The sequence below is a fragment of the Phaenicophaeus curvirostris genome, chromosome 4 (genome assembly GCF_032191515.1).
Source record: "Phaenicophaeus curvirostris isolate KB17595 chromosome 4, BPBGC_Pcur_1.0, whole genome shotgun sequence".
In the NCBI taxonomy this organism is placed as follows: Eukaryota; Metazoa; Chordata; class Aves; order Cuculiformes; family Cuculidae; genus Phaenicophaeus; species Phaenicophaeus curvirostris.
In genome coordinates, this window is record NC_091395.1 from 71,247,604 (window position 1) to 71,262,436 (window position 14,833).

The following is a 14,833-nucleotide window of genomic DNA, read 5'->3' on the forward strand; positions in this document are numbered from 1 at the left end:
ATATTTTAGCTAAGCGTTCTGGGAAGTACCTGTAGGAGGAGTATGAGAAGAAATGTGTCTCACAGCATTCTGCTTTGGAAACTGTCAGCCTCTGGCCTGGACAGGCGCACACTCTCCTGGGTGGAAAACTGGTTGGCTGGCCGGGCCCAGAGAGTGGTGGGAAATGTTGTGAAATCCAGCTGGAGGCCAGTGACAAGTGGGGCTCCCCAGGGCTCAGTGCTGGGTCCAGCCCTGTTCAATGTCTTTATCAATGACCTGGATGAAGGCATCGAGTGCACCCTTAGCAAGTTTGCGGACGACACTAAGCTGGGTGGAAGTGTCGATCTGCTGGAGGGTAGGGAGGCTCTGCAAAGGGATCTGGACAGGCTGGACCGCTGGGCTGAGACCAATGGCATGAGGTTTAACAAGGCCAAATGCCGGGTCCTGCATTTGGGGCACAACAACCCTGTGCAGCGCTACAGACTAGAAGAGGTCTGTCTAGAAAGCTGCCTGGAGGAGAGGGACCTGGGGGTGTTGGTTGACAGCGACTGAACATGAGGCAGCAGTGGCCCAGGTGGCCAAGAAGGCCAATGGCATCTTGGCTTGTATCAGAAACGGTGTGACCAGCAGGTCCAGGGAGGTTATTCTCCCTCTGTACTCAGCACTGGTGAGACCGCTCCTCGAATCCTGTGTTCAGTTCTGGGCCCCTCACCACAAGAAGGATGTTGAGGCTCTGGAGCGAGTCCAGAGAAGAGCAACAAAGCTGGTGAAGGGGCTGGAGAACAGGCCTTATGAGGAACGGCTGAGAGAGCTGGGGTTGTTTAGCCTGGAGAAGAGGAGGCTGAGGGGAGACCTCATTGCTCTCTGTAACTACCGGAGAGGAGGGTGCTAGCCTCTTCTCCCAGGTGTCAGGGGACAGGACAAGAGGGAATGGCCTCACGCTCTACCAGGGGAGGTTTAGGCTTGACATTAGGAAAAAATTTTTCACAGAAAGGGTCATTGGGCACTGGAACAGGCTGCCCAGGGAGGTGGTTGATTCACCTTCCCTGGAGGTGTTTAAGGCACAGGTGGACAAGGGTCTAAGGGGCATGGTTTATTGTTTGATAGGAATGGTTGGACTCGATGATCTGGTGGGTCTCTTCCAACCTGGTTATTCTGTGATTCTGTGAAAACATAAACAGGTGTCAAAATGTCACCAGAAGTCCGTATCCTTAAAGAGGACCCTCTTCTCAGTGTCTAAAACTTACTAGCTGTGCATTTTCCAGTAACTCCATTTCTTCCACAAGCCACTTGGCTGCTATGAGATTGTGGTAGGCATTGTATGAAGTTGAAAAACAACAGAATTAGTTGTCTGCAAGGTAATAATGCACTAGAAAGTGTTTTGTTGCAACTTGCTACAAGGTAATTTTATAGTCACAAGCATTCAAAACTTGGAAAGCAAATTTCAGATGAAAATACTGGTGGGAAGCTTGGGTGCTGACAGTGTTCTTAGCTTGAGTAGCAGCTCAGAAAAGCCCCTGTGGGTCACATTTCACAATGTATTGTGGCGGTGTAGACTTTATAATAAGTAATGCTAATTAATTATTTTTCAAAATATATGAGAACACACAGGTGGAGTTGCCTCTTAAAGCATTTAGCTCTTTGACCACCACCAGCTTATTCACTATTTGTATTGAACCTTATTTTCATCTGGTTTACAGAGCAGACCTGAAAAACGACACGTATCTGGGCTACTTGTGGAACTTTCTTTACAGGGAGTTATTTTCCAGATCTCATCTGCTAATCTCAGCATTTGTTTCATTTCTTCTGTTTTCACCTGGGATGTCTGTCTTGACCATGGAGGGAAGAAGGAATGAAAAGATCTGAAGAAAATATTGGAAGAGATTCAGTTTCCTCTGAAATAACAGTTGTGCTATCCAAGTACTGAATAAGTCAAAAGAGAGTGGTAGTAACCAAGGTTAGGGAGTGGAAATAATAACTCCTGGTTTCTTATTTTTGCAGTCATATGGCTGTGCTAATTTGGTTTGCAACAGACCTGTGGGTCTGTTGTTTCTCAGTATCAAACAAGTATTAGCTTTGTACTCTTCCGTTACATTCTAGAAGATAGTCATAATGCTTTCTTCATTTCTGAGAGTTACCTGATAGCTGTTGTCTTGCTCTGGGCAAGCACTATGCTGTCATTCCTTCTCATTTTTTCCAGAAATTACAGCGATCAGGGAGCAGTTAGATTTGCTTTCCAGTATCTTTCTCTATGCTGTGTCCATTTTCTAAACAACAGAATGAGTTTCAAGATATGCTTTGAGTTTACTTACATGAAGTTGGTGATCCTTTGATTACTTTTGGATGATGGTGAAATTCCAGGTCACTTGAGTGTTTTCTGTGAATGTTTGCTGCTAGAACTACAGTGCTTCTGCAAGCCTTCTAGCACACTGCTGTTCATCCTGATTCTGATATCCCTCCTGTTTCTAGTTTCAGAAAATGTAGGAAAAAAACCGTGCAATAATGTTTCTTATTTCAGAAATTATTGCATCTAATACATTGGTGTGGTTTCCATCCAAATTGCTTGTCAATATGTTTTTTTGTTTTGAAAGGAAGTTGTTGGGGTCCATTTTCTCTGCCTGTTTTTGACAAACTAACACTGCAGAAGTCAGAGGCTGTCACTGTGAGGAGGGAGATGACATTTGTGTGATGCACGTATTTGCCGTGGACAGATTTTGTAAATGTCTCTGCCTGCAGACCGGGGGACACTGGAGCTGTAACAAGTTAATTTTTTAATATAAAGCATGGAAATGCCTGGAGTAAAACTACAAACTGATATCTTAATTTACTGGGAAATGTGATAGTGAATTCATTTTCCAAAGTACGGTGCTTGATCACACTGAGAGTATATAGTTGAGAGAGAAGTCTCGCCTGGGTGAGGAATGAGGGGTACCCTTTTGCCTTAAGATTTTGTATCTCTTAATAACGAGTCAGTAATGTCTTTTATGATTCTTCCTTGCAGCTGATGTTTTATGCAATTTACAGAGATAGAACATGGTTGTGCCCTTAAAAATGTATAATTATCTGCAGACAAAGCATTTTAATGCACATGAATAGACCTCTTTCAAGTTGAAAATGATTAAAGTACAGAGACTAAAAGAAACATTATAAAGCCCAGTGAAAGAATGCAAGTGTGGGTCACTTTTAAACACTTCTGGCTTGTCACCAGTTCAGTGGAAACAACTTTAAGTGTTCAAAAACGTTCTCTAAGCCCCTTTAGTATGTAGTATGTGTGGGAAGAAATATTTTGCTTCTCTCATCAAGTCATGGGAATAACTCCCAATTTAACTGTGTTTTTCAGTACAGCTTTAACTGTGATACTGGGAACCAGAGCCTTTGTAATTGAAACTCAAAACTTTACTTGAAGAAAAGCTGAGCAGAATAGCTTTCTTACATCATACACTTTTATTATATTATGATTAAATGTAACATGATAATATAAACCCAGCTTTTGCCTTAAACTGCCTGTTTTATTGGGCACTTTGACAGTTGTTACTGGCTCATTCTCAGTGAGCTTGTCATTTTTATACATCCTGTTTGCTTACCTTCAAAATGAACATATTTTCAGAAAATCCTGTTTACTTAAGCTTGGCTCGGCTGTGGAAGACCCTGGATGGGAGGTGCAGGCCTTGATTTCAGTATGCTCCAGACTTTCTCATTTTCTCAGTTTTACAATAAAACTGTTCTCTAGTTTGTAATCATCATCAATCATTTTCTTAATATTGACAGTGAATAGCAGAGGCCAATGGCTGTGGGAGGAACTGAAAAGGGAGGGGGAAAAGAGAGGTTTAAGGAGCCCTTTGCACCAGTTCAGTGTTTGTCAATTGCTTTGCTTTTCAGAAGAACATAATGTAGTGTAACTCAAGGGAGTTCATTATCCTCATTTGCCAGAAACCTTAAAGCTATGTTAGACTGACCCTTTTTAATTGCACTGGTCTTAAAAAACTACTCTCTCTATATATATGTATTTATATGCTTTTAAAAAAGGTGTTTTAGCTGTATATCTTAAAGTAAGTTTCTAGATATCCTCCCTTCTTCCCATCACTAAACTAGAGTTTTGGTTTTTTTTAGTATAAGAATTGCTAATACATATTGTGGCGTTCATCTGAGAGGATGATGAATTGCATTAGATCATTTCTCAAAATAAGAATTAAAAAAGTTACTGTTACAAAAAAAAAATGAGAGAGGTCTATTGGATATGTGAAATACTTCCATGCTGTTATTTTTAGTGTCATTTGAGTGTGTTCTGCTGACCTTAAAAAAATTAAACCTTGTGAAACTAATTTGATTATCCAAGGCCCCACACTTGCTTATCTTCAGACTTTTTGATAAGGAAAATAAGGAGTGCCCTAGGTAATAGTTTAACGTTCTTGGTCAAAGTACAGGTGTGCTGTTAGAGAAATTGCTTTTGGTGTTTGGGATCAGAATAAAGGAAGCCTTTGATGTTGGCTTTACTTGGGTTATTTGGTTTCTTCCTCTGAGGCAGCATCCTGTACAACATCTAAAATGAGAAAAGTTCAGAGAGTAGTCACTAGGACAGGCTACAATCAGATATTATATTCCATAGTAAATGCTTGGCAATGTCTTTAAAACATAATGTGACATTAATACTCTAAAAGTGGTTCTATTGACAGTGCTAAACAGTGGTGTTTTTTCCTGAAGCATACTTGCAGCTCAGGCAGTGGTATAAAACAAAAGAACCTTCCCCGCAACTTGCTGGAATAAAATAACTTGCTGTAGAAGAAACACTGTTTTCTACTATTCTACTATTTTCATTTTCACATCATAGTTCAAATAATCTGTTTTGCAGGCAAATCAAGAGTCCTTCATTTGAATGTATTATATTTTAAAGTAACATTATGAGGCCATGTAGCTTTTACCAGAATCACAGCCAAGAAGCCAGTTCTGAAAATGTGATTTTAAAAAAGAAAAAGCACTGCTTTCATGCTGCGTTGTATTGAGTATGTATCTATTTCCCTTCATATGGCAGCACAGCCCTCATCACCCCGTTCTGGAATTGTGTTCTGTATTGTCCTCAAAATCTCCAGGACCACTTCTTCCATGGAAAGTGTTTTAGTAAGTCTTGGCATGATCTATATTGTTACTGGAACGACTTGGGTTTAATTGTTCGGCTCCTATTACAGTGTTGAAGCAGATTGTTTTTCCAGTTCTGTCACCAGGAGTTTTCTGGCTTTTTTTTTTTTTTTTTTTTTTTTTTTTTTAAGTGACATATACCAACCAATAAAGTTTATAGGCTGAAATATAAGCACAGTTGTATTTTAAACTGGAGTTTGGGAATGTGCTAAGGTGTGTTGCCCCCCACTTGCCATTATCAACTTACTCCATGGTTGCTGTCCTTGGAGGAGATGACAGTGGATTATACCCTGATACATACTCAGCATATGGTGCATGGTCAGAATGTCTGTGATGCGGCCTTGATTTGCACGTTCTGTTCTGTATTTTAAAGATAGTGCCTCATCAGTAACTGGGAAATTGATGCCCATAGTTATGGGCAAACATGCTGCTAGGGTGGCGTAATTCTCGAGTTCTTTGATTCTTAATTTGTAGGGACTGTCCTGAGCTGCGCTGCAGGGATTCCTGTAAGTGATCAAGTGTTATGGGGCTTTCGCCACAGTGTGCGGGCAGGGGCATTTCAGAGTCACTGTAAAACTTGTGGGATAAGTAACGCAGTTGGCAGCCTTAGCCAGAACTCCTCTGAAGCTGGAATTAGTGGGAGTGTGTGCGGCCAGAGCAGCTCCACCATTGCAGGTTTATTTATTTTTCTCCTTTTTCCTTCCTTTACTTATTTCTTAATATAGCTAAAACTAATTGAAACAAAGTGAAGTATTTACTGTGAAAGGCATTGAAATGCTGCCTATCCAGGGAAAGCTTTCTCTGGAGTTTGTTTTCATGTATCTGTTACTTGAAAACAGCACTTCTGCAATGTTGCTTTTGATTATGTTTTTTTGCTGGTACTTAATGCTTTCTTCTTTTATTACTTGATATAGTTGGTAGAAAATATTGTCATTTGGTTTCCTTTTTAAATGGTAATAGACAAAACATCTTACAGTAAGGCATTATGCTATTACCCCTTGCTCGTTTGACATGAGATAGGTGTCAATAATATTGTTTTCAGTCTTATTTTGAAAAATATTAGTTAAGATCAGGTGTATCATTATAGCATGCTCTGAATGTGATTTATTTTTTGACAGATGTGAAGTACTTTACACATGTACTCCAAACATCCATGTGAAGTAATAGAAAATGTTGCCAGATGGCTTTGTTTCCCCTTAACAGAACTTTAGTTCTGATTAGGCTTTCAAGATGTGCCTTGTGGGACCTTTGTTTTTTATACCCTGACAGGTGTTTAGGATTTTGTGTGCATACTGACAAATATCAGCAGAATTACTAAATGTTTAAAAAAGACTGGTTAGGGAATCACTATTTAAAAACACAACAGAAACCCATATCCTCACAGTTAGGAGATGTATATCGGAGCGTGGCAAGTTTACTTGCTATGTGAGTATGGAGAAGTAAGATGAAATTGTGATTCTTAGGGTCCAGTACCGACAGGGAAATGTGGGGTTTTCTAAATAAAAATTGTTGGCTTATTGTGCCAAAAGGGAAAATCAATAAGAGAGCCGTCTCAAAATACTGTGCATTCAGGCCTTTGTATTGTATTCTGTAGCGATTGCTTGGATAGCCACGCTGATTTATCACAGGCAGTAAAATAATAATGTGATATGTGCATAAAGTACTATGGAATTCCATGGACCAGGGTGGTGATTACATACTAGTGGTGGTGGTTGTGTATTTTGTGTAGGGGAATGAGCTGAGAATGTCCTGGAGAGCGACTGGATGTATTTCAGTCTTCACAACTGGCCGAAGGATCCAAGTGGGTGGGACTGTGCTGCGCATCATCGGGTCAACACAGAAACGGAAACCTCTTCTATTCTTGCAAATTGAAAAGAAAAGAAGGAAGATGGCTTGATTTTACTAAGTTTGGGTAAATAAAGAGTGGAGTGCAATAGTATTCATCAGCTATGCTTTTCCTGTAAAGTTTCAGTGTGCTTAGCATTAACTTCTGAGCCCTGTAGACTTCAGCAGAGACTACAGATATGCATTAAGTGAACTTTATACTTAGTTTTCTCTTGTCGGTATTTCATGAAGTCCAGATTTTATTCCTTTGAAAATCAATTTGGGATTGTTCCTCTTAATTTTAATAAGACTTGGAGCCGGTTCCTAAGATCTTAGGAAGCATAGTTAGAAACATTAAACGAGAAAAAACCTAAATTAAATTTAGTCTAATTTGTTCAGGCATCTGAGGGTAGCTGTCATCTTTTCGTGCATATCTGTTGTTGGTGTTCTTTATTTAAAAATATTCTCTCCTCTACTCCTCCCTGCCTCCCCCCCAATCCCACACTTCAAATCATGGGAGATTGCATTCTGCTCATACTGAAGGCAGTGACAGAAGGTGTTGGCTGTGATTCTGGTGGAATCATGAGATTTTTACGTTGCGTATTCAATGTCTAAATATGCTAAGTATCAAAATACTGAAGGGTGATAAGCACTCCTTTTTATCCATTTTACTGATGTGTGTACCTGCATTGTGCTTTTAGAAGTTTTTTCTACATAACTGATTTTAGAGTTTTGCTCTACCTTGAATCTGAATGTCCCTTGAGGTCACAGTGCACAAAACAATGAAACTACCAAAACAAAATCTGAAATTGAATAATTCATGATGTGTCAGGAACCTTAAAATATGTCTATGAAGTATTGCATGTCTAGGATTTTTAATAGTGCATATTGGCAAACCTGATTCATAACAGCTTCTGTGTTCATGTTATGAATGGGATATTTTTTTTATTTTGACAACTTGTTCTTTACTTGAATTAATATTAGCATTTATTTTTGAAAAACCATGTAAATTTTTTTGAGGGCTTATGGTAAATAAGTGACAGCTCCGATTGAATTTGAAGCCTAGGTAAGAATATAAAGTAAAGGTAAATGCCACAGGGGATTAATCTCATGTTACATGTGCAAGATTGTAAATTAGTTGACTGTTCAACCTGTCATTTTCAAATCTTATTTTTGTAAATATTGGTTAGATTTTTCAGTAGCTTGTGTTTAGTTAAAAACTTAAATCACTTTGACGTTTTATGGTGTGTAAGGGGAGTATTGCAGGAAAAAGTCTTTTAAAAGGACATTGTCAAGGGAGTTTTCCTGCTTGTTTAGTCCTTGCACTTGTAAGAATCCCCAGAAATATGAAAAGAGAAACTCTTCTTGGCTGGGCTGCTGTCCTCAGTTTCATGTGCATACTGGTTTGTCATTATAGGGTTACTGATCAGTGTTGTGCTTTTTGGCATTGATGTATTTTTCAGAAAAAAGAATTGAAGCATTTGTTTTGAAAAAAGAAAAACACATTTAAAGAATTACATGGACTTTGCAAACAGATTTAAGAAAATGAAAGGTAGGTCAAATTTTGGGCCTACAAACCTGACAGTGTCTGTCCTTACAACATGCCTGCCTTATTTGAGACACATTTATGATCTGGATGATGTTATATTAATCAGCAGCAGAAAATGTCAAAATGACATTGTTAATCATTGTTAAATAGTTTACGTTTTGTATTTTAGTCTGTTTCCTAATGTCAGCAAGTAGTGACAGCCTACTTTGAGACCTGTTATTTGTGCAACTTGATTGCTTTAGTTTCTGTCAGTTTGTAACGTAAAAGGTTGTTTTAGGAGAATTTTAAAAGGCATTGTAACATCTTAGAGTATGTCAGGGAGAGATTTCTTATGCTCCAGTTATGAGTTTGTCAAATGGTGTTGACTTCATCTCTACCCCTTGGAGTATGGCACACAAACACACACCTTCGTTTCAGGAGTGACAGGAGGTGCAGGTAGGATTTTGGTGGGGTAAGGAAACTAGCCTGCTTAGGTAGCTCTTTTTCTTTCTGGTTTAAAAGAAAAAATATATAAACACGCACATTGTGCTAAGGTTGGTCTGATGATTAGGTTGGTCTGATAAGGTTGATCCTCATGCTGCCATAATTCAAGACCCTTCCTTTCCTGTTTTGTTTACAAAGCTGGATTGATAAATTCATTAATCCTCTTGTTTGTGAACCTCACAATCACTTGAAATGCTTTTCCATGGGGCTGGCTGCCTGTCAGGTTCTGCAGCTGAAAGCTGCTTTTTCAGTTTCCAAGATTTTTTCCATAAAAGCTGGACTAGAATAAGGTTTTGATACTTTTTTTTTTAGAGCAGCTAGTCCAAATTGTAGTTCTGAGAAGGCCCTCTTCTGTTGTCCATATGTAGCAACTAGTCACCATATAACTAACTGCTCTGTGTGTGCACGTTGTATCTGGTATTACTTTAGAAAAATTCCAGCAATCACTGGCACAGTAGCTGTTACTGGGGCAAGAGCTTCACCACCTGATTGTTTCCATATTGGAGGGGAGGGAAAAAAACCCCAAACTAATAGCTGGATTAGAGCTGTCATGGGAAACTTTTTTTTCCCCGTGAATACATTTCGATAACCTTAAGGGCCTGACTTCCACCTAACAAAACCAGCAAGTTCAGAGTTAAGGCTTCTCACTCCATCTCCTGTGCTGGCTGGAGCACTTGGCTCTCTAGCATGGGTGGTATTGGAGATGACGTGCAATCCTCAGATCCCTGCTCACCTGGGCAAAACGTGCCAACTGTTCCAAGTATGTCTGTTTACAGTACACCTGCTGTCCTGCATAAGGTGCTGTGTGTGTCCTCACCCTCGGAAAGTTTCCCTGGAATGTTAATGGCCAGCAGCAGCACAGCAGGTGTGGTGGAAAGCCAGGAGTGGAAGGGGGAAGGGTACAGATGCAGTGAGAAGCTTTAACTTTGACTTTCCTGGCTTCTGTGAGCACAAGTCAGACCCTTAATGTTGTTTTAATGTATTGTTTGTGTTTAATTTTTAGTAAAAATTTGAACACCATCCAGGCTACAGAGGTTGCAGTGGATAAGAAGTTTTAAAGCTTTGGTTCAAGATTACAGGAGGCTGCAAGAAAAATTAAAGACATGGAAATGAGGATCGAATGACAGGCTGCTATTTTGCCTCAGAATACTGAAGATTGTAAAGCATTGAGAAATCGAATTCATGACCCTGGAAATCAAGCTCAGATTAAGAAATGTCAGGTTGGTAGGGGTTCCTGAAAGTCTCAAGTTAGGATAAACTGAGATTGTTTTCCCATAACAAAAGTTCTAGGGTGTGTGGGTGGATGGTATATTTTTTTATCTGTGTTATGTGAAATGCTATACCATATACTTAAATAACCAGCTAAGTGGAATTGTTTTTTTAAATCAGTTTCACATTTGTGGTGTTGAATGTCACTTTTGACCAGTTTACAGTTATTCCCTTTCTGGCATCAAGTTGTGCAATTTACTGTTAATGCAAGCATGGAAAGTGCTGCTGTTAAATACACATTGCTTTATCCTGCCACTCTAAGGGTCTCTTGCAAAGCCAAACACACGATGCAGTATGTTATGTCTAGATAAGAAGTGGGCAGAACGTATCTAAATGGTGGAAGAAGTTTTTTGTTCAAAGGGTTCCGATTCATAGTGAAACTGTGTCTTTCCAAATGCAAACTTTAAATAGTGACTGCCCCTGTGATTAAGTTACTGTAAGTTTACTTAAGTGTTGAGTTATTGTCTGCAGCTCAGTGAATACGGTATTTAGGGAGAGAGGTTGTGCAACAGGAAGTCTGTGCTGAAGTTCAGAAAGGATTTTGGCAAGCAAAGGATTGTACGGTTTTCGTGGTCAAGGTCACTTGGATGTATTTGAGTCCTGGGGGCTTTCAACAAAGCCTGAGATTCTCTCTGTAGTTTTGTTTGTTTGTTTTGGGGGGTTTTTTTTGGTTTCTATGCTTTGGGACTGGGCCTGACATGACACTTTGGACCAGACGTTAGACACAAGTAACTTGGTTGAAATCAATTGATATGCTGGCATGCGGGGAAAACCAGACCACGCCTTTATGTATTTTAGAGAAAAGGACTGTGTTTTGTGATACTATATTTCATGATTTTCTGAGGTAGGGCAAGTCAGAAAAGTGTTTCTTAGAAGTGGCCGTTTTTAATCTTCTGTTATCTGTCTGGGCAGTATGTACTTTTTTGTTGACAGGGGCACTTCAGTTGTAGCGCAAAGGAGTAATCTGTCTCTTGTTTTTCTTCTTTCACGTTCAACAACTATAGTATCAAAGTTCTGTTTCCTTTTTCTTAAATTTTATTTTAGTTGGCATTCAAACTGGTTGAAATCCTGGCTTTGCTAGATGGACCATTAAGACAATGACTAACATTTCAGTTGTAAAATGAGCACAGTTACTCTATGCAGTATGAATAGGTCTTGTAATGTCATTTTTACATTTGTTTCAAGACATAATTGCATTTTATTAATGCTATTACATATGCTATTCTGAAAGAAATGTGAACAAGTCTATAACATGCTTTATTTTACGGTGTTTCTAAGTAGAATTAATGGGGAATCTTATAATTAAATTCCCATTAAAGGACAGTAATTATTCTCTGGGTAACTATATAGCTTTACACTGTGTATTCATGTTGTGTTTGTGTCCTGTGCCACATTAGTAGTGTGTGGTTTATTTACTAAAAATGACTGTACAAAGGGCATGTGGCCGTTTCTGGTTCAAAGGGGTAATAATAGTAAGTTAGCAAGATGCGCGATTCTAAAATGTTAAAAAGGCTTCCATTGAATTTTAGTGGCTGGATACTACTGAAAGAATATGTATGTAAGAAGTATTTCTGAGCATGTCTGTCACAGTAGAGGTTAGGAATTGATGGGTTTGTGCCAGAGAATAGTTTTCCTGGGTGGAAAACTTTGCTGATGAGTACTTTCACGCCTGAATGCCTGCCTGCTTGCTATGGTGAGAGTACTGCAGAGGCAATCCATTGGCATTAGCTGTTGTTGGGGTATAGTAGGACTGGAATGGGAAAGAACCAAATGTAGTGCTTGCATTCAGGCTTCTTCAAGTACAAAAACTGTTTGAATAGGTGAAGAACTTAAACGTCAGATGGTAGTAAGGCCAATCTGTCTCATCCTGACATGAGATTTATGGATGCAGGCTGGACAGTTGAGAGTCTGGCGGTAACAGTCCATGTAGCTGTACTCCTTCAGCCCGGGCCTGAGCTTGGTCCCAGGGGGAAGTAATATGCTGCTTCTCTTGACTTGTGAAAATCTCTTTTCTGAGCAACTGCTTTTCTTCATCAGGTATCTTGTACAGCTTGGATTTTACTGATTTTCCATCCACAGTCTTTCAAGGCTTACTTTTTGACGCAGGCCGGGACATAAGATGCAGGGATTTCTTGTAGAATGTAGCTAGGGAACCTTTATGTTTTGCATTAATGGTGGATTGACTTATGTTATAAAGCAATACGCAGTGTTTTTAAATTCAGAGTGCAAGAAAAATGTCTTCAAATTTGCATACAAGAAATATCTAGCCTGTTTCACTTTGCGTTTTTTTTTAAAAAACTACTTATTTTAAAAGAGGAAAAAGATCATATACTTTTTTTCCTGGTTTTGCTTTTCCTTATCTTTATGGGAAGTCCCTTTTTTTCCACCCATGCTTAACTACTTTTGTGTAAATGTAATGGTTTAAAAATTATTCCCTTGAATACTTTTATATATTTATAGCATCTATACTGTTAAAAAGATACTCTCTAAATATCTTGTTATAAGGTTTACTTCTTATTTTAAGACTCCATAAATAGGATATAAATGAAGTCTGCACTTCCAACTAATTTTTTTTTTTCCCCGCAGATACTTAATGTCTGTTTCTTTGTCGCTCTAGGATATTTAGGAAGGGATATTTTGTTCGTATTTTGTAAAAGTTTCAGTGGTGGATTAAGTATGACATGTTTGTTTGCCTAAGCTATACACAATCCTTTTGTAAAACTTTTAAGTCTAAGCAGACCTACATAGATCAGCAATTAGCCTGTCCACATGGACGTTGGATCATCAGTAAATTAAAAGTTTTGCTGTTGTAGGCTTTTTCTTCATATAAATTCTAGTCTCAGCAGTTCATCTTTCATATATGTGAACTGAATATTCAAATACTCACTGAGTTGCTTATGGTATTCCCTAAGCTACACTCTCACAAGCTTGGACAAGGTATTTCTCACTCTGTGTAGAGCTCACAAAGTTATGGAATGCAGTCAAAACACAAACCTTGGATAAGATTGCGCAGACACTTCTTGAGAGTGTGGTAAGGATGCCCATTTAAAAAAATAAATACATTGTTCCCATAGTAGTTTTATCCATCTTTCATTGATCAGCCTCCTGAGCTCCATGGCATTTTTTTTAGGTCTTTTGTGCTTGGTTGATTGCTGACTCTAGGCTTGTTCCTATTTTACTGGCTTCAGTCCTTGAAGTATTTTTCTGCCTTCAGAATAAATGGACTAGCTATAACTTACTGTAATTACATTTGTGTGGCTTGAGTAACAAGTCTTCTCTGTTTCTTTACAGGCATTCGACCTCCGATCATGAATGGGCCCATGCACCCGCGCCCTTTGGTAGCGTTGCTGGATGGCAGGGATTGTACAGTAGAAATGCCTATTCTGAAGGATGTAGCCACAGTGGCATTTTGTGATGCTCAGTCTACACAAGAAATTCACGAAAAGGTAATATTTAGAGGTTTAAATAGTGTTTGAGAAATGCAAATTATTTTCATCAGATGGTGTTAGCTATGATAACATGTTTAGCTATTGCATTTTAGTTAATGGTTGATAACCTTAGTGAGTTACTGATTATTTCCAGCAAGTGGTGAAACATGGCGATGAACCATAGATGAGAATGTCTGTGTTGAAGCATGCTTTTGTGCAGTGTATCTTTGTCTGGATGTTGTCCATGTGCTTACCTACTGATTTAGAATAATGGAGAGTGTTACCGGTGGGAAAATGATATTATTACATGATATTTTGAAATGCTTCTTGCGAACACTGTTGCTCACCCTTCAGCTGGAAGGCCAGATATCAGCATTGAATCAGCCACGTGAAGAACTTCCAAGGTTCTCTGTTTAGCCAAGGAATTGTTCAGATTGGGTTAGGAGGCCTTCTGCGCTGAGAACTAGCACTGCAGAAGAGTTTCAAAATAAACGACTCAATGATAAATAATTCAAAATTTATTTATAAGAATGAATTAAAAAGAAGTATTCAAACTATGTGTGTGTTATTCCAGAGGTGCACACATTGCCTGGTGGTTTGGGAGCTGAAAAACAAGTAGTGGTTCTTCATGCTGTGGAAGGTTCTCTGGTTTCTTAGAGGCATACCCATTTTTTGTGATGATGGCCAAGGGAGCTGACTGGCCCCTACACCTACATTTTCTTGTCAGAGGCTTTTTTTCAGCACGAAGGCCCTGCCTTCGTGCTGAAATACATGCCAAGTATTCCTTCATGTAATAAGGGATGAAAACAGGCCTTACTGCTTCTATGGAGGTAAAAATAGTAATAAATATGATAACAGAGGAGGGCAATCAGGGTTCCCTTCCAAGGGAATTTTTCTTCTTCTCCAGCAAAGATCCATGACAGAAAAGCACAGATCTAAGTATTAACTGAAAGGCTTGTTAGGTAAGTGTTTGTATCTGCTTTTGTGCATGTGGGTGGTAAGGTATACTGCTGAGTGCAGTTTGGGTGTTAAGGAGTTGTCAGCTGAACCAAGTTGCAGCAGATGTTTCCTACAGTCGTTATAGCAGCCCTTGGGTTTGTGATCAGTTTTCAGAAGCTTTTCACTATTCTGCATTCATAACTGATTTAATTGTTGATTTATTTTTCAT

At 39.0% G+C, this 14,833-nt stretch overlaps 1 protein-coding gene across 9 annotated transcripts in view; it reads left to right on the plus strand.

The window, feature by feature from the left end:
• CTBP1 (C-terminal binding protein 1) overlaps positions 1–14,833 on the plus strand; it is a 249,605-nt gene that overhangs the window by 200,919 nt on the left and 33,853 nt on the right. For 4 of the 9 annotated variants that reach the window (XM_069856488.1, XM_069856487.1, XM_069856496.1 and 1 more), the window contains one exon: positions 13,529–13,683. In XM_069856488.1, coding sequence (XP_069712589.1) covers positions 13,529–13,683 — 155 coding nt within the window. Of the gene's footprint in view, positions 1–6,849; positions 7,025–8,399; positions 8,489–9,971; positions 10,189–13,528; positions 13,684–14,833 lie in introns of those variants that run through there. The other 5 variants (XM_069856494.1, XM_069856493.1, XM_069856492.1 and 2 more) reach the window with 4 other exon arrangements.